This window comes from Kogia breviceps, chromosome 8 (genome assembly GCF_026419965.1).
Source record: "Kogia breviceps isolate mKogBre1 chromosome 8, mKogBre1 haplotype 1, whole genome shotgun sequence".
Taxonomy (NCBI): domain Eukaryota; kingdom Metazoa; phylum Chordata; class Mammalia; order Artiodactyla; family Physeteridae; genus Kogia; species Kogia breviceps.
In genome coordinates this window covers 5,922,596-5,942,257 of record NC_081317.1, presented here as the reverse complement: position 1 = coordinate 5,942,257, position 19,662 = coordinate 5,922,596, and the positions used below count along the sequence as shown (strand labels likewise).

At 54.1% G+C, this 19,662-nt stretch overlaps 1 protein-coding gene and 1 pseudogene across 4 annotated transcripts in view; one reads left to right on the top strand and one right to left on the bottom strand.

Annotated features, from left to right (window-relative positions):
* NCS1 (neuronal calcium sensor 1) overlaps positions 1 to 19,662 on the top strand; it is a 60,948-nt gene that overhangs the window by 26,409 nt on the left and 14,877 nt on the right. For 3 of the 4 annotated variants that reach the window (XM_067040493.1, XM_059072026.2, XM_067040494.1), the window contains exons 3-7: positions 10,143 to 10,281; positions 11,970 to 12,048; positions 13,308 to 13,396; positions 13,740 to 13,817; positions 17,258 to 17,375. In XM_067040493.1, the coding sequence (XP_066896594.1) occupies positions 10,143 to 10,281; positions 11,970 to 12,048; positions 13,308 to 13,396; positions 13,740 to 13,817; positions 17,258 to 17,356 (484 nt within the window). In that variant the 3' untranslated portion in view covers positions 17,357 to 17,375. Of the gene's footprint in view, positions 1 to 9,363; positions 9,522 to 10,142; positions 10,282 to 11,969; positions 12,049 to 13,307; positions 13,397 to 13,739; positions 13,818 to 17,257; positions 17,376 to 19,662 lie in introns of those variants that run through there. The other variant, XM_067040495.1, reaches the window with a different exon arrangement.
* Positions 5,893 to 6,239, bottom strand: LOC136794640 (acireductone dioxygenase-like; annotated as a pseudogene).

Here is a 19,662-nt window from a genome sequence, read left to right as displayed (position 1 = left end):
GCTGAGGACGAGGTCTGTCCTTGCGAGGTGGCAGATGCCTCCCCGGTGCTGCTGTGTGCTGGGTGCGCTCTCAGATGTGGCCTTGCTCATTTTGTCCTCGTGGTCACCCAGAGCGGTGTCCCACCATGGCATTCCCTAGACGAGGCTCCCGAGCCCCAGGAGGTGCAGGGCACACCTGAGCCCTGGCATCCTCCCCTGCTCCCCTGGGTCTTCCGCAGGAGAGACAGGAGGCAAAGTGGCCAGAAGGGCTCCGGAACCAGGGCTTGAGCTGAGCAACCTCGGCCAAGTTACTGGACTGCTCGGTGCCTCAGTTTCCCCATCTGGAAAGCGAGGGTGATAGTAGTCAAGCTTTATAGGAATGCTGTGAAGAATAAATGAGCTAATTCATACACAGCGTCTGGAACAGAGCCTAGTAATGAGTTCTCTGTTTTGTTAATCATGCTAATACTACTACTAACACTGGTCGGTACAACCACGGAGCGACCCTGAGATTGAGGGTCCTCTCCTCATTATGTAGATGGGGAAACGGAATCCCAAACAGGTGGAGGGATTTTTCTTCCTTCATCAAACTGACATCTGAGCTAGGACCTGGACAACAGGACTCAACCACAGAACAGTGTTCCAGGCACAGGGAACGGCAAGGACAGCGGCTCAGCAGTGGGAAGGGGCTTGGTGTGTTTGAAGAACAGCAGGGAGGCCAAGGAGGCCGGCCTGGAGGGGGCAGTTGAAGCTTCTACAACAAAACCAGGGCCCTTGTGATGCCTAGTCCTTGCTGTAAGGGAACTCTCTCTAAAGAGCTTATAAAGGAAAAAAAAAAAGATCTTTTCTTTGCCACAAAGTTCCATGGACCTCAAGTAAATGCCCTTTGATTCATTTTGGTGGTGCCTTTCTCTAACCCTCCTGAGTCAGCCCACCACCCATCTCACTGTTGTATCCTAGAATGGTTATACCCCACAGGGCGAAGGTAGACTAGGGATGGTTAAACAGTGACACTCATACCACCACTCTCCCCACCTGTGTCCACAGCAGACATCAGTAATGGATCACAGATGATGGCACTCTGGATCAGTCTCCTCCAGTGCTGTGGGCAGCCCGTGTAATTATTCTTAGCACACGAAATGAACCAATTTGTAATCCCACGATGGGCCTACACCTCCCTGGTTCACTGGGACCATAACCCAAGCCTGCTGGGTCAGAGGCCAGATCCATGCAGCCCGCTATCCCCTCTGTCCTTTGCACAGGAGACAAATGGGACAAGCACCTGCATCCCAAGTGCCCTGGCCCATTTCAGAGGACCCTTTCTCACCACGGCCTCCAGCCGTGCCCCTTCATGTCCTAAACGGCTCTCTGGCACCTGATAGCTGGGGAATGCCTGCCCTTCCTTGGGAAAACTGAGGTTCCTGAGCCCAGACTACCAGGGCAGCAAACGACTTAGCACCAAACCATCTGGGCTGGGATTGCGAAATGGGAGGGAGGGGCACGCGGAGAGCGGCGGGGCCGCAATGGACAGAGTTTTCCTGTCCCACCTGTGACATGTGTGGGTGGATTCAGCCAGGGCGGCTTCAGTTTCCTCCTGTGTTTCACTCTCTCTTGCTTAAAGCCCTTCGTGGCTTCTTAGTGCACTTAGAAGAAAGACCCAGCCCCTTTGCCTGGTCCTCGGGGCTCCCCGAGGTCTCCGGCCTCACCCTCTCCCCGGCTCACCAGGCCCCAGCCACACTTACTGTCCCTCAGCCACGCCACGCTCCTTCCTACCTCAGGGCCTCCATCCTTGCTGTTCTCTCTGCTCCAGATCTTGGCATCTTCGCTGCAGTGTCACCTCCCGGGAGAGGGCTGCACTGACCCCCCCGTCCCTGTTTCTCCAGCCTGGTACAGGATCATCTTGTTTGGTGCTGACTTTCAGTAGCTGCTCCCCAGAAGAGGAGCCAGACCCAGGGCTCTTCTGTGACTCTGTGACTCGTCCTGGGCCACCCAGTCAGCAGAAGCAGAGCTGGGCACGTCCCAGGTCCTCCAGGAGAGCTGAGGTCCCAGGTGGTCAGGAGCACAGACCAGGCCACTGGGATATGATGCCTGAGCCGGGCCGGCTGGGCGCTCACCTCACGCCCGGCTTCACGCTGGGCACCCATGGTGTCATCTCGCTGCTCCTGGCTCCGTATTTGGCAGAGACGGGAGGAGGCTGGGGCGTTGGGAGGTGGGGCCGGTGTCAGAGCCACAGCCAGCCCGAGGCCCCTGCCCACCGGATCCCTTGCCCTTGACCAAGCTCCATTCACCACAACGGAAGATCGGGAACCTCGGTGGGGACTGACTAGGAAGCTATAGCAGGTCCCAGGCCCTTAAAGGCGATCGTGAAATTGTGATCACCTGGAGGGTGAGGGGAGTGCCATCCCAAGGGGAAACAGCAGGGCACAAATAGTGCCCCAACACAGCTCCATGGTGAAGAAAGTGTGGAGGGAAAAGAAGATGGAAAGGAGACTGGCCAGAGGCTAGAAGTGGGCGTGCCGTGGGTGGTGGCATCATGGGTATTCTTTTTTCTCTGATATTTTCTATTTTACAAGTTGTCTGTAATGCTTTTGTTACATATATAATAAATAACCCGATGGTATCGTAACAAAAATGGTGCGCGTAAGCAGGAGGAATTCTGCAGCCGCCTCCACAGAGCCGGCTGTCAATCCTGGACCCTCCTCCGCAGTCACAGCTGTGGGTAAGGAAGCCGCCGCCAATGCCGTGGGGTCAGTCTAGAAACAGCCCATTTTACAGATGAATGAAACTGAGGCTCCGAGGGGCGGAGACACTTGCCTGGGTCTCACAGCTCTGTGTGTGTGTGGAGTCTGGGTCCAGCTTGCTGGCCTCCATGGCCTGGGCTACGGGGGGCTCAGCTCTGCTGGCTCTGGCTTTGGGAGACCCCACAAAGCTGAAGGCGGTGGAGGATGGGGGGATGCGGTGAGGAGAGAGGTGGGGGAGGGGAGAGGAGCAGGGAAGAGGCCTCATCCTCATGGATGTGTTTGAGCCCCTCCTCCAGGATCGTCTGAAGGCAGGTCTCCAGGGAGCTGGGAGGGGGAATGCCAGGGGAAGGGAGGTGTTTGAAAAGATAATGGGAGAACAGTTTGCCAGGGCCGCCGTGGCAGTCCTTGATTGCAGCTGGGGGTTATGCTTTATTATTTATCCATCTATTTACTTCTCACTCTCCACGCTGCAGAGAGCAGCGTCTGCCACACTTACCCCTGGCCCGGAGGGAGATGGCCCTGGAGGGCTACGGGAGGCTTGCTTCAAGCAGGGTCCCAGAGGACGAGGCTCTGTGGGAACTGCAAGCAGTGAATTCCAGAAAGTTCTAACAGGCTGGTGCCTTTGGGGAACCAAGGCCCTGGCGGCGTTGGGGATGCTGAGCTGGAGTTGGACCCATGCCTCATGGCCAGCGTGCATTCATGCATTCACTCATCGCTCATTCATTCATTCATTCACTCCCTTACTCCTTCATTCATTCACTCACTCCCTCATTTGCTCACTCCCTCATTCACTAATTCATTCATCCGCTCATTCATTCCTTCATTCATTTGTTGGTTCATTCATTCCGTAAATCTTTACTGAGCACCTATTATGTGCCAGGCCCATGGCCAGCACTGGGGTCAGCAGGGACTGGGGGAGACGAGGTGCTGGAGTCCCCTGGGGGACACAGGCTGGTGCAGGGGGCAGAGGCGGGGTGGGGAGCTTACAGGGAGGAAGCCCAGCGTTGAGTCGGGAGTGTTTTATAAGTGGCATTTAGCCTTCAGTGTTTTTATGATTTCTTTTTTTTTCCCCCTTTCCCTTTTAAAGAGGCTTAAGAATGCAGTTGTCAAATCTGGGATTTTCTTCTCTGTCTCCACCCCGTCGTGGAGAGCTGGTTCCCAAACACAGTCGACCATGCCAAAAACCTGTGCTCTGGCGGCTGGAAACTGCGTGTGTGGAGCTCAGGAGCCGTGCCACGTCCCGGGCTCGGTTCCACAGCTTCTCCTCCCATCCCCAAAGAGAGTTGAGACCCCTGCTCTTGAACACGTTTGTGGGAGGGGTGGTCTCCATATAAATTCCTCAGAACGCTTTTTGTGCCTCACCCCCCCTCCCCGGCCTAACCTGTGCCAGCGACAGTGCCAGGGCTACTGCTGCTTGCACCTTGGTCCGGAATCAGGGAGAAGGCACTGAAGAAAGCAGGCCACGGAGGCTTCGGGCCTCGCTGGTGACTGGCTGCACACAGAGGCGGTGGCGGGGGTCCAGTTGTGGCCCCCCATTTGCTAGCTGTGCAGCTCCAGTAGGTATTTACTGAGCACCTGCCGTGGGCCCTGCAGATTTGGGGTGAGCTAGAAGACGGGGTGCCTGCCTTGACGGACCCTGTGGTGCACTCACTGGCCCAGGCATCAGACAGGCTACAGGCACAGCTGCGAGGCCCAGGCCAGGGACAGGGTGCTGTGGGTGTGTCAACCGGTGTGTGTACTGGGGTCTTGGGGGGCCAGAGTGGGCTTCTCTAGGGGAGATGCACTGGAGCCGAGAAAAAAAAGGGGGAAGGAGGAGGGGAAGGAGTGGGCCGGGCAAAAGAAATGCTGTGTGAAGGCCCTGGGCCACGAGACTTAACAGCCCCCAGCCTCAGTTTCCCCATCTGTACAATGGGCATAATAATCCTCCCCTCCTGGGCCTGTTGGGACGATTTGGTGAAATGGTGCCTGGAAATCACATAGCTCCGTGCCCGGCTCTCAGTAGGTCCCTGTTATTCAGAATCGCAGATCACTGGAAGGCAGACACTGGGGAAGACCCTTCCCCCCACTTTGTGGGGGCCCCCAGAGACCATCTAGCCCCGTGGTTCTCCACTGGAGTAGTTCTGCTCCGGGGGAATATTTGGCACCGTCTGGAGACACTTTGGGTTGTCATAACCTGGGGCGGGGGTGCTTCTGGCATCTAGCAGGTGGAGGCCAGGGGTGCCGCTAACCGCCGGACAGACCCCCATCTCCAAGAATCATCTGACCCCAAATGTCAATGGCGTGGGTGGAAAAACCCTGATCTAGTCTAAGTCACTTATTTTACCAACAGGGAAACTGGGGGGCATTGCAGGGAAGGGGTTTGCTCGGGCCCCTCTCACAGTGAGACAGGATGGGCCAGGACTGGAGCACAGGGCAGGCCCCAGAGCAGGTTTCCGGGCAGCTGGGTGTCTGAAGGAGAGACGGGGTGGGGGCGGGGAGAGGGAGAGGCCCAGGCCTGTTGGAACCTGAGCCTGGGTCAGGGATGGGGCTGCAGTCACGTACATCTCTCAGTCATCCTGGGGTGGAATTCTTGGGCAGGAACTCTGTTATTTTTTAAATTTTTATTTATTTTCTTTTAACTTTAAGGCAGCTACTATATTTTGAACAAGAAAGTGGCATAAGCAAGCGAGTGTCCCCCTAACATGCCAGCTTGTCCCCCACGGCACCCCACCGCCCCCCAGGTCCCCCCGTGTTTTGGGAGAAAAGCATCTTTTCTCTGGCCGGTCCTGTCATCCACTGTCACCCCTCTGCACAAGGCAGACACGGCCTTGCCTGGTATCTGCTTAAAGTCCAAAAATTGTCCAGATGGGGCAGCTAAATGGCTGCATTTGGGGAGATGAAATTCACTCGGTCACAGCTGAGGGCACCAGCTGACACAGGGCCACTGACCACTGATCCTGAATCAGAGAAAATGAACGGATTTGCCCAGATTTCCACAGGCGCTTCCATGTACAAACAAGTTCTATAGCTACTTCCATTAAAATGTATTCTGATCAGACAATCTTGCAGAGGAAAGCTCACCTAGCCTCAAGTCTACAACACAAAAGCAAGGAGAAAATGACCGATTTTCTGCTGCCATCACATCTGGCGCCTTCACAAGGGGGTTCGGGGGGCACGAGGCCCCAGGGCACCACTAGGCCGTCTGCGCCAGCAATTCCAGGTTCTGCCTCCGGGCCTCAAAGCGGTCAGCCGGCCGGTTGTATGCCGTCCACACCGTGTCTCCCACAAACAGCCGCATGGCCTCGGATTTCTTCTCGTCCGGCGTGAAACGGTGGTAAATCCCGGCAGGAGAGCGATCATGTCTCCTTTTTCCATGAAGAGCTGGATCCACCTGTCCTCTTTATCTCTCACGTCAGAGTACCCACTGCCGTCCAAGACGAAGCGAATCTGGTCATCCAGGTGTAAATGCTCCTTGTAAATCATCTTAATCTTTTCTTCGTAATTTGGTAGTTTGTCTCTGCCTGTGGTTATTATGTCCATCCAGGAGCGGTTTCTCTCTTTTCGGATCTTTTCTAATTCTGGATCATTTTCATATTTGTTAGCGTTCAGTTGCCAGTAAAGGACCCCGAGCCCGCGCAGCTGCTCCGCGCCGACCGGGCGCACGGGCTCCGCGTGGGAGCCACGGCGGCTCGTCAGCCGTCGTCGTCCGTGTACCGGGCCCGCACCGTGGCCGGGCCGGGGGCGCTGCCGCCTGGCCCCAGACCTGCGCCACCACCTGCTCGGGCTGGCCTCAAGAGCGCTGTTATTAAGCCGCAGCTCCCTTGGGTGCCCGCCGTGGGGTGGGGGTGGGGGTCTGTGCCTGGGTGAGCGTCCTGGCGCAGCCCACCACGGGGGCCGGGCTGCACCTCGGAATCGGACCGTGGCAGGAAGTCCCGGCCTCGGAGCTGTGAGGACTCGAAGAGCAAATTTGGGGCCTGGGGCAAGTGGGGCGTCTGGGACAGACCTCCTCCCCTCTGCTCCAGCGAGACAGGGTGCCCCCCATCTTCTGATGATGAACGATGGGGTTATACAGTGTCTGGGGAGCCGGCTCTTGGCTTTCCACGGGGCTGGGGCCAGTGCAGCCTGGCGAAGCGGGAGCCTGGGAGGCAGGAGTCCCGGGTGTGAGCCCCGTTTCTGCCGCTAACTCGCTGTGTGACCTTGGGCCAGTCTCTCTCCCTCTCTGGGCCCCCAGTTCCCCATCAATCCACAGAGGGCTGGGCGTATACTTGTGGTTCTCTAACCATCTGCACGGAGTTCTCAGGTTCTGACCAGGGTGCCCGGGGCTTAGGAAGAAGACGCCTGACACCTGGCCTCTCCCTCTCTCTGTGTGTTCATTCATTCGTTCATTCATTCATCTCATTCGCTGAGCTCACTGGGCACTTACTTACTGAGCCCCTGCTGTGTGCCAGGCGTCGGGGCACAGGGAGTTCACTGTTGGGTGGAGGACACAGCCTGGTGGCAAACATGACACAGTGTGGTTCATGCTGCGCTGGGGTCGTTCAAGGGATGGGGGAGCAGATGAGCAGTGCGGCCCCTGGGGGCCTGGGCGGACTTCCTAGAGGGAAGCCGGGACCTGGTGGTGGATGAGTGCATTAGCCAGGTAACGAGGAGGAGGATGTGTTTTGCAGGCACAGGGACCTGCAGGCCCAAAGGCCTGGCGGCTGGATGGCACGGCAAGCTCCGGAGAGTGCGGCGGGGTGTGGAATATGGGCGGCGTGGGGCGCTGAGGGTGTGTGGCCAGGGAAGGCTGGGCCGTCAGGCCGGAGCAAACCTTCCTCGATCGGGCCCCCGAGGGGGTGGGCCTGCTGCTAATGGCACCAAGGGGGCTGGGGCCCCACAGTGACAGTGACAGTCTCTGCAGGGGAAACCAGATAGTCCCCCGGAGGCTCCGCACCGAGGCCAGCCTGCCTGTGCCCACCTGCCCCCAGTAAAGCTGCGGTAAAGCTGACAGCTCCCACTGCTGCGGCACCCGCACTGCCTTCCCTCCTAAGAGCCAGGCACCCGCAGGGACCCGGCCACGAGACGCCTCTGGGCGCCTTTTGTTCTCCCTTTGTTGTTTTTAATCATCTTTTCAAATTACTCAAGTGACACACAGCCATTGTGGGGAAATGGGAGGCTCTGGGGGACACGCGGGGAAGCAACGGTCCCCCCTCTGGGCTCCAGAGCCAGCTGTGCCCCCATGGGGCCATCACGGCCTGGTGCCGGGCCTGTTCCCTCCTCCTGCCCAGGGACCCGTCCTGACCAGGGGCCTGGGGTCATGGACCAGATCTTGGCTCCAAAACGCTCCTCTCTGGCTCTGTGTCCTGGCCCAGATGTGAAGGTTTGAGCTGGAACACCCAGCTGGGAAGGAGGCTTCAAGGGGAGGGACCCGGCGGGGCCGAGTCCCTTTCTGGAACCTGCTGTGGGAGGGGCCCTGACCGCTGTGCCTCAGTGCCTTCATCTGTGAAATGGGGATCACTGAACCCAGTGAGCAGGGCTGAGTGGCGACTGTGGAGGAACTGCCCACGAGGGCTTAGTCCAGTGCCCGGCACGGGGCTGTTGTCAAAGGTACAGGCGGTGGTGAGAGGGGACAGCGATCTGGTTACTGGGCCGGGGCTGCCTCCCTGGGCCTCTGGCCCCTCGAGGTGCCCCAGGGGGTGGGTGGGGAGGCACGCAGAGGCCCAGCCATTTTTTACAGCCTCGTGCTTACCGGGGGCGCTGCGGGAGTGTGGGTGGCCACGGCAGCCCGACTCCACGCCTCACTCCATCTCCCAGCCTCGCCCTCACCCCTAAGGAACCGCTGACGTGTTAGCAAGAGTCTTGTCTTGCTTTCCTTTTGACGTCTGACCTTGATCACTTAGGCCCCAGAATTCCCAAGGATCCCTACTTCCGGTGCCCTGCGTGTCCCTTCACCCAGCCTGGGCCCCTTAGCTTGTTCTCTGATGGGTGGAGGGACAGTGGCTTCTCCACGTGCTCCCTGTGTGTACGGCCCTCAGTCACGGCGCCACCAGCAACTTTCCCGGGACGTGACGGGAGAGGGGCCCTGGGTAGACCAGAGAACAGTGGGGCGGTGGGGGGGAACGTCGTCAGTGAGCCCGTGTCTCTGAGCGTCTGGCCCCGTCAGTGGTTACTTCGAACCCCACCTCAGCTCCAGTCTGGGCTTCAAGGACTTGCAGAGCTCCCCGTCTCAAAGCCTCAGTTTCCTCATCTCTAAAATGGGCTTGGGACTTCCCTGGCGGTCCAGTGGTTAGGACTCCACACTTTCGCTGCTGGGGCCCAGGTTCAATCCCTGGTCGGGGAACTAAGATCCCACAAGCCACGCAGCCAAAAAAAAAAAAAGGGGGGGGGGCTTCATCATAGTACATTGCTCATAGGGCTGCTATGGGTGTTCCAGGAGAATCAGGTTTGCAAAGTTCCCAGCAGAGGTAGCAGCTGGTAGCTGATAATAGCTGACCCCTCTCTCTAGCCCCGCTTTGTGCTGGAAATCCTCCTCAGAGGAATGTATGTCCTGGTTGGAGCTGCCAAGCTACACGCAGGAGCCAACTTCTGAATTGATTTAAAAGAACACACTGAGGTCATAATACTAAAGATCATGCCATTGCTTATTTTTTATGTCCCGCCCTGTGCCAAGTATGCTACGTCATCATCTCACGCAGTCCCCACAAGATGGATGTGATAGCGGTCCCTGTTTATAGAGGAGGAGAGTCAGGCTCAGAGAGGCGAAGGCACCTGCCTGAGGATGCAGCTGGCCAACGGCAGGACTGGGATTTGGGCTGCAAAGCCATGTTGCCATCAGCTGGCCGGGTATCTGGAGGGTCCCTGAGCACTGGGAATGCAGGGTGGACAGCTCCAGTTGGAACCCACCAGGATGCCCTCCGAGCTTGCTGGGCGGCTCCCGCCTCGTTGACGCAGTTCTCCGGGAACAGAGGCAGGGGAGCGGGGTGTGTGCACACTGGGGGGGTGCAGGCATGTGGGAGGAGCCAGCTGCCGGCCCCATATGGTGGCTCTGCCCACCAGCGCCACCAGCACCACCAGCCCGCCTGGCTCCGGGAGGGGCTCAGTGGAGAGGGCCGGGGAGGGGGGAGTACCTAGTGCGAGAGCGGGACTGCGGGGAGGTCGTTCATGCAAGTTTTGTTTTAGTCGCCTGTGTAGAGCAGGGGGCCGAGTGGCCGAGTGACTCTTATCCCTCCGGGACAGATGAGGCTAAGAGAGGTGTGGCCACCTGTCCCAGGTCACACAGCTAGCGAGAGGCAGAGGTGGGATAGGCCCCTGCCTGTGGAGTTCAGGCCTGTGCTCACATCCCCGTGTGGCACTGTCTCCCTGGACAGGGACTCAGCAGGCTTCCAGGGCGCTGGGCAGGAGCTCCCAGCTGGTGGGTGATGCTGGAGTCTCCTTTACCCTCTCTCACCTGGTCTCTACCTCCAGGTACAAAGGCTTCATCAAGGACTGCCCCAGCGGGCAGCTGGATGCAGCGGGCTTCCAGAAGATCTACAAGCAGTTCTTCCCGTTTGGAGACCCCACCAAGTTCGCCACATTTGTTTTCAACGTCTTTGATGAAAACAAGGTGAGCTGGGGGCTGTGCCAGCCCGGAGTCCCCTCCCTCCTGCGGCAGCCTGCACGGCTCCACACCCACGATTGATGTTCCATTCCAGAGAAGGAACACACAGACGTGTGCACTCACACACACACATACACACACGCACGCACACGTGTGCACACCCACACGTGCTTGTACACAGACGCCCACACAAACATACATGCACTCATGCTGTACACAAATGCATGCACGTATGTACATTGCAGGAGCTCACACGTGCACAAGGAACCCACAGAGATCCGTGTGTGCACATACATACCATGCGCACAGACATACATGGATACACACGTGCACACATATGTATACCTTGACCCTTTTCTTACAAGCACAAAATGCAAATGCCTCCAGGGATAATAACAGGATTTATAATCGTAACTGATATTTACTGAACATTTACTACGTACTACGCTCTTTACGTGGATTTTTTTAAAAAAATAAATTTATTTATTTATTTTATTCTTGGCTGCATCGGGTCTTCGTTGCTGCACACGGGCTTTCTCTCGTTGCGGCGAGTGGGGGCTAGTCTTCGTTGCGGTGCACGGGCTTCTCACTGCAGTGGCTTCTCTTATTGCGCAGCATGGGCTCTAGGTGCGTGGGCTCAGTAGTTGGCAGCACGCGGGCTCGGTAGCTGTGGCTCGTGGGCTCTAGAGTGCAGGCTCAGTAGTTGTGGTGCACGGGCTTCGTTGCTCTGTGGATTATTTTTAGTGAGACCTTACAACCAACTACCTGTAGGGATGCCTTTTAATTGCCCCCATTTTGCAGATGAGGAAACTGAGAATCATATAATATGGGATCTTTTGTGCCTGGCTTCTTTCACGGAGCATCGTGTTTTCAAGGCTTATCCGTGTTGCCACGTGTCCCTTCCTGGTGACGGCCACCCTGACCGTTGGCATATCCACCATTGGGGCATCTGCAGTCCTCCAGACTCCGTGCCACGCTGGCATATTTCCTGGCTCACTTGTATTCAAGGTGGACGTACTGTAACTTGTTTCCACGCTTCACGCCGTAGGGCACTCGGATTTTTTCTGCTCCGTCATGCCCTGGCTGGCTTTCTCAGCAGGTGGCCTCAGCTGACAATCACACTGCCTGGCCCTGGGAAGAGCTCTGGCCTCTCTGGACCTCAGTTTCCTTATTTGCAAAATAAATAGGATTGTACAGTCCAGAGCCCCACCTTTTTCTAAAGCCCCTGAGCCTGTGGTTCAAGGCCGAGGAGAAAGGGGTTTCTGGTGACTCCTGCCCAGAGGGTCATGTGTGCTGGTGGTCTCTCTTCCTCCCACGAGATGTGGAGTGTCAGGCTCTCCCTTTGGCCTCACCCTTTTCCCTGTCCCTCCTGCCTGGCTTTTCCCTGTTTTTTTTTTTTTTTTTTCTTTTTTTGGCCACACCATGCAGCACGCGAGATCTTTGTTCCCCGACCAGGGATCAAACCCGTGCCCCCTGCATTGGGCGTGTGGAGTCTTAACCACTGGACCGCCAGGGGAGTCCTCTTTTCCCATTTCTAACCCCCCCTCCCCCTCCTTCTCCTGACCCTCATCCCGTCACTCCCGCACTCTGCACTCTCCGCTTGGGTGTCTGGGACCTGCTGCTGCCCAAGGTGCGGCTTGACCAGGTGACTCAGCGCTAACCGAGGCCCACCCCCACTCCCCTGTCTCCCGCAGGACGGGCGGATTGAGTTCTCTGAGTTCATCCAGGCGCTGTCGGTGACCTCGAGGGGAACCCTGGATGAGAAGCTGCGGTGTAAGTCCTGCCCGCTGGGCTCTATGGGGCGGCCACTGGGCGGTCCCCGGCGGGAGGGAGGCCACCTACCTGGGCCCGGTCATCTGTCTGGGGCTGAGAGTGGCACGGATGTCCTGCCCTTCCAGGTCAGAGGCAGTTTCTTGGAGGAGGCCAGGCAGGAGGAACGTGTCTTCCTTAGATGCGTGGACAGATGGGGCAGGAGCAAAGGGGCATCCGAGCAGGTGCAGACACGGGACCTCGTGCAGGACAGCGTGGAGTTAAAAGGCCTGGTTCCAGGGCTGGATCCACCACTTAGGAGGCTGTTCTGATGACTGATCTCATTCATTCACTTATTTACTGGTTCACCCAACAGATGTTGGCCAAACACGGCCACGTGTCAGTGCTGGGCAGAGGCCAGGACTCACAGGTGCAGCAGACAGACGGGCACCTGCCCTCGCGGCTGTCAGTCTAGCTCAGGGACCTTATCCAGAAGATCCCAGAAAACTGCAGCAGCCGAGGCAGGAAGAGGGAAGTGTGAACCAACAGGAGGGGAACTGACCCTGTTATGAGTCGGGAGCTGAGCTGGGAAGGGTGAAGGTGCCCGGGAGGAAGGAGGGAAGAGGGTTCCAGGCAGGGGAACAGCACGTGCGAGGCCCTGAGGAGGGATGAGAGAAGGATTCAGAGGGGAGAGTGTGCAGGCTTGTGCTGCTGCCAGAGGGAACCTGGAGAGAAGATGAAAACAGCTGGGCCAGAACTGACTTCCCACTGAGACACTTTCACTGCTTTGCATCGGCACCGAGAAAACGCGGCAGTTTCTTCTTCTTTCTCTTTTTAGGCATAAAAGAGGATTTTATTTATGTAGAAGCTCCTCCTCGCCTCCCCAGGCATCTTATTTTATTTTCTAAGTTGATCCCAGCAGGATACAGTGTAATTGTGGAAAGGAAGTGGGCTGAAAGGAGGCAGAGGCCGGGGCATGGGGAAGGAGAGGGGGGCCTTTAGGGCTCCTCCTGGGGTCCCCTCCCTCCCTCAGCTCCAGCTCCAGCCTCAGCTCTCACAGATCCCGTGCCCCCTCCTTTTTATATTTAGGGTTTTTTTTAATAACCCTAGTTGAAACGGCGCACGTGTTCCTGTCGCGCGTGCGCGTGCGTTCGCGCGTGTCCCGTCTGTTTTGATGTAAATATTCATTGATTGGATGAGTAACGGGGCTGTGGTGCGGTGTGGGAGGGGAGCACCCCCTGCCCCGGGCCGGGGGTCACTTTGCCTTGGCTGGTTGACCGCAGGGGCCTTCAAGCTCTACGACTTGGATAACGATGGCTACATCACCAGGAACGAGATGCTGGATATAGTGGATGCCATTTACCAGATGGTGGTGAGAGGCCCGGGTCCTATGGGGTAGGGGGAGGCAGCAGGGGCATCAGATTTAGTGGCTGGGCCTGTCCCAGAGGAAGCACCCCCGTGGGACTGCTCCCCAGACGGGCAAGCGTTGGCCAGGCGAGGGTCACCGCCTGGGGCCTCTCAGCGCATCTGCGGGCTAGGGTGGTGGGTGCGAGGTTCCGGAGCAGAATTACAGATGGCGGGGGACATTGCGGCGAGTGGGAGGCCGAAGGGGTCCTCATCTGGAACCCGCCCAGGTCTGGGGAGCAGATTTGGGGGGAAAGGGCCCAAAGCCCAGAGTGCCAGGAGCCAGCCCCCACCGTGTCTGTCCCTGGCAGGGGAACACCGTGGAACTCCCCGAGGAGGAGAACACCCCCGAGAAGAGGGTGGACCGAATCTTCGCCATGATGGACAAGGTGAGACCCCTCCCCGTAGGCGCCGCTGACCACCAAGGGGCCTGGCTCGAGGCAGGCAGCACACCTGGTGTAACGTCCACTGGTCCGGTTGGCAGCCGTCCCCTTCAGACATCCAGGGTTTTAAGTAAATTTCTCCAACACTTTCTCTTTGATCAACTAAGATTCTTTATTTTTAAAAATTAATTAATTAATTAATTAATCTATTTGTGGCTGCGTTGGGTCTTCGTTGCTGTGTGCGGGCTTTTCTCTAGTTGTGGCGGGAGCAGGGGCTGCTCTTCGTTGTGGTGCACGGGCTTCTCATTGCGGTGGCGTCTCTTGTTGAGGAGCGCGGGATCTAGGCGCGCGGGCTTCAGTAGTTGTGGCTCGCAGGCTCTAGAGCGCAGGCTCAGCAGCTGTGGCGCACGGGCTTAGTTGCTCCGCGGCATGTGAGATCTTCCCAGACCAGGGATCGAACCCGTGTCCCCTGCATTGGCAGGCGGATTCTTAACCACTGCGCCACCAGGGAAGTCCCAAGGTTCTTAACCTTTTAAATTTGTTGCCATGGACAAGAAATTTGGGCATTCTGGAGAAGTTGTCTGTGGACTTCTCAGAGTAATGATTTTAAGTGCATCAGATAAAATCCACAGGATTAAGAAGGAAGCTATTTTGGAACGTAGCTATCAAAAATTTTTTTAAAGAATTTGTGATGTGGTATATGAGCTTCTTTATGAACACATAGGATGATGAGATACAGTGGTTTAACCACCCCACAATTTCGAATCGATGATATGTACAGGTGATGCCTACAGCAGCCGTGGAGTGTTATAAAAATGCCTCGATCCCCACAGCTGACAAAGTCACAGGTACTGCTGGTTCTGTGGGAGATCGTTACCTAGATTCACTGTGGAAGGAAAGCTAAATTTCAGTTATAAGTTAGCAAAAAGAAAGACCTCATTTTTTCCCATTTTAGTTCACAGGCCTGCTGAATTCTGTCCTCAGACCCCAGGTTAAGAAGCCCTTGTTTATACCAAACTTTTTTTTAAACTGGAAATAACTTTGTTTTAAACTGGAATTTGATATCAAGATGGTAAGGAAACCCAGTATTGCTTGCCTTCAATAAAAGAATTCAAATGAACAGTGACCTTGGGCTTATTATTACATTCTGGCTAGGTACAGGTGCCTGCCCTGAAAGCTTTGAGCCTGAGGCCTTACTTCCTTAATATAAATAAACGAATAAATAAATAAATAAATAAATAAATAAATTCTTGAAGGCTACCAGAGATAAAAATACATGACACACAGAGTAACAATACAGGAGATTTCAGAAGACCCTCTTGTCAGAAAATATGCAATGTTAAATATGATAGAGGGTTTTTTTTGCCGTATTACCCTTATTTCAATTACCTGTAATTGTCATTGTTGCTCCCAGATTATCTTCAGGTATCTGTAAATTTCTTAAACCATTGAATATTGAGAATTGAATTGACGCTTTTTCTCTCTTGGCCCTTTCAAATAAGATGCGTTTGCCACTTCAACCCACAAGATTCAAGCGGCCGAAAGAAAAGACTATCTCGTTCTGCTTTAATGTTCTCCATAGGCACTAAAACGGTGCTTCTCACATAGGAGGCATCAATCAATCAGTTTAGAAGTGAAATTGAACTTGTTCTGGTATTATATCATTGCCTTGTATTTCATATCACACTTTTCCCTTCTCTATTCAGCCTTTTCATAGCTACCTAATCATATCCTATGTGTGTTCATTTTCACTTGCAAAAAGAAGTAATCGAAAAAATTCTGCAATGAGCTTGTGTTTTGCTTTGATTGATAGCTTTACTAGGAAAAATCAGGTTCCACATTTCAGTGTATTTTATTCAATTATGGTGTTTTGCAAGAAGAGTTTATAATTAAGTTATGCTAGGTTAAAAAAAATAATAATAACAAGCCCTTTCAGAAAATCTTCTGTGAAGCTTCTGTATTTTGGCACAGTCTTGAGTCCATGTGTTAGAGGAACAGTGGTTGATAAGTCAGAGTCTATATCTTGTCGGTTTGGTCAAGGTTAAGAAAGGACTTTAAATTAAAATGTTAAGATAGATAAAGATCGAGCACCCTTTAACAACGACAACAAAAAAGTGAGATCACATGTCAGAGAGGCAGTAAAGACACAGAGGCTCAGACCATGCTGGGCTCCTGGTAGTAATCAGAAGATGTGTCCATAGAGTGAGGCAGAGAATACTAACTTCTCACAGGGTGGATCAGTGTTATTTAACACCAAGGTGTTAAATCCCCCCCAGCCCCAATTCAGACATCCCTTATTTGGGGAAGCAAAGTCCACACTGTAGTCAGACTGGGTGTAAATCTGGCTTACCCAGTCAGCAGCCAGGGGGCCCTGGACAGGTGACCGAACCTAAGCATCCCCACCCGTGAAATGGTGGTAAGAAGCAGCCCCTCTTTGGCTAAACGATACGCTGCTCAATAACCAAGAGATCACTGAAGAAATCAAAGAGGGAATTAAAAAATACCTAGAGACAAATGACAATGAAAACACGACAACCCAAAACCTATGGGATGCAGCAAAAGCAGTTCTAAGAGGGAAGTTTATAGCAATACAATCCCACCTCGAGAAACAAGAAACATCTCAGATAAACAATCTAACCTTACACCTAAAGGAACCAGAGAAAGCAGAGCAGCCCCTCTTCTTAGAGCATCTGTGAGGACCCCATGAGACCAAGCGCACGCATAGCATGAGCGGGGCTCACGGTAAACGACCCTCAAGGTCTGCCTGCGGAGCTTGTGGAAACCCCGTCACGATCTCTCTCTCTCTGGGTGCACGCTGTGGGTGGCTTCTGAGGCCCTTTTCTTTTGCTCTCACGGGTTTCCTTGCAAGATGCTCCAGGGGAAGGGATTCTGGCCCAAACCATTTCCTTCTGCAAGAGACCCACTAACGCCCCTTTATGTGGGCTCCGTCTGGCCTCCTCGTAGGTCTCCCGGGGGATGGCTTAAATGCCCTCCCAAGGGTGATCCCAGAGAAGTGCATCTGGCTCTCAGCGCTGTGGGATTAACACCCTCCGTGGGGATGAACAGCAGTGAGGATGATAACTGGGGAGTTATCGGGTGCCTCCAGTCTGCCAAACACTTTACACTGCTTGGGCTCAAGGAGTGCTCACCTCCGTGCCCTGAAGAAGCCGTTCGAGTCCCTCCGGCCTCCAGATGAGGAAACAAGGGTCCAGAGAGGTGGGCCGCGTGCCCGAAGGTCACCCAGCCAGGAGGTGCCTGCGTCTGTCTATGCCTGACCCCTCCCACCTAATGAGCAGCCTTGCCTCCCTCCTGACTTAACTGTGGAAGCTCTTTTGGAAGGAGCCCTGGGCTGGGCTTGGGGAGGGAGTGTCCAGGGCCCAGGGCAGAGGCCCCCGTCCTGGGAGGTTGGATGTCTCTCACCTTCACCCTCTTCTCTCTGCTTGCAGAATGCCGACGGGAAGCTGACGCTGCAGGAGTTCCAGGAAGGATCCAAGGCGGACCCGTCCATCGTGCAGGCACTGTCCCTCTACGACGGGCTGGTATAGTCCAAGGCCCAGAGCTGAGGTGAGTGGAGGGGGACTTGGGGCCTGGGGTGGGGGACAAGGGGCAAACCCAGCCTCAGGACACTTGGGGTTGGCAGATAAGTACCTGAGTTTCCCGGCGGGGGGAATCGGGGTCTGCCCAGTTGGAGCATAGCTAGTAGGGGAGGCCTAGGAGGCAGGGCCTTCACGTCAGCCAGGGATCCTCTGTTTTTGTCATTTTTATATACCCAGATTCAGCCTGAGAGTTTACTTGAATAGAAGTTTCCCCTGGGTTGAAAACACTATGAAAATCCCAGTTCTTAGCCAGGGCCAGGGGCCTGGGAGAACAGGAGTTTCTCATCTTTTCTCCGTTGGGGTGGCTGAAGACCTCAGCCCCCGCTGTCTTGATCAATAGCTCCAACGTGGTTTCTTTTTTTTGCCCAGTCAGATTTCTGTTAAGTGCAGGATGATAGCCCACAGAGGCCTCTGTTGCTGGCAGAGAACTGACTCCCATGGTCCTGTCCAGCTACACACACTCTTTATTTGTTTATTTATTTATTTATTTTTACTGGCTCTCTTTTTTTTTTAACATCTTTATTAGAGTATAATTGCTTTTCAATGGTGTGTTCGTTTCTGCTTTACAACAAAGTGAATCAGTTATACATGTACATATGTTCCCATATCTCTTCCCTTTTGCATCTCCCTCCCTCCCACCCCTCTAGGTGGTCACAAAGCACTGAGCTGATCTCCCTGTGCTATGCGGCTGCTTCCCACTAGCTGTCTATTTTACGTTTGGTAGTGTATACAAGTCCATGCCACTCTCTCACTCTGTCCCAGCTTACCCTTCCCCCTCCCCGTGTCCTCAAGTCCATTCTGTCGTAGGTCTGCATCTTTATTCCCGTCTTGCCCCTAGGTTCTTCTGACCATTTTTTTTACCAACACTCTTGTATGTGTCTCCTGGTGGACGGATGATGCATTCTGTTGATATAGATCTAAGAGTAGAATTGCTGGGACATAGAATGTGTGTATGTTTAGCTTTAGTAGATACTTCCAGAAGTTTTCCAACATGGCTGTACCATCTCCTGCTCCCACTTGTGGTGTATGAGAGCTCCCATTGTTCCACATCCTTGCTGACACTGGGTGTTCTCTGTCTTTTAAAATGTCAGCCGTTTTGGTGGGCGTGTCATGAAAGCTTGTTGTAATCTTAATTTGCATCTCACTGATGAGCACTGAAGTTGGGTACCTTGCTGTATGTGCATCCTCCGTTTCACCATCACCTTCTGTGCAGTGCTGTCTTAGTTGTCTGTTGCTGTACACTGCAGTACCGCAAAACAGCAGCTGAAAAGAACAAACATCAGGAATTTGGGTACTTTGTTGGGTAGCTTTGTTGGGTGCCTTTGGCTCAAGGTCTCTCATGAGGATGCAGCCAAGATGTCAGGATGGTGGCCAACCATCCCAGTTTGCCTGGGACTGTCCGGATTTAGTGCTGAAAGTCCCATGTCCTGGGAAACCACTCTGTATTAGGTAAACTGGGATGATCATCAGCTGTTGGCCAGGACTGCGGTCTCATCTGAAGGCTTGGCCAGGGGTGACCCACTTCTAAGCTCACTCATTTGGTTTGGCGGCCTCACCATGTGGCCCTCTGCACAGGGCTGCCTAACAACATGGTGGCTGGCTTCCCCCAGGGTAAGCTTTCTGGGAGGGAGGGAGAGGGAGAATCCAAGATGAAAGCAGTCTTTTTATAACTTGATCTTGAGAAGGAAGATCCCATCACTTCTTTTTTAAGAATGCCTTGGCTACTTTAAGCTATTTCTATACAAATTTTAGAATCAACTTATAAATGTCTACACACACACACACACACACACACACACACACACACACGCTGGGATTTTGATTGGGATTGAGTTGAGTCTACTGTTCAATTTGGGGGAGAATTGGCATCTTAATAATGTTGAGTCTTCCAATCCATGAAGATGGTATATCTCTCTCTGTGTTTAGGTCTTAAAATTTTTTTTCTCTATAATGTTTTGCTGTTTTTAGCTAAAAGGTCTTTCACATCTTTTAGTAGATTTATTCCTAAGTATTTGATGTTTTTGATGGTGTTTTAAACAGTAATTTTAAAATTATATTTCTGTTTGTTTCTGATTTATAGAAATTCAGATGATTTTTGTTTATTGATCATATATCCATGGTCCTGCTAACTTCATTTATTAAATCTAGGAGTCAGCCTTAGATTCTTTTGGATTGTTTACATTCTATTTCTTCCTTTCCTATCCCTCTGCCTTTTGTTCCTTTTTCCTGCTTCCTTGCACTGGTTGGGCTCTCCA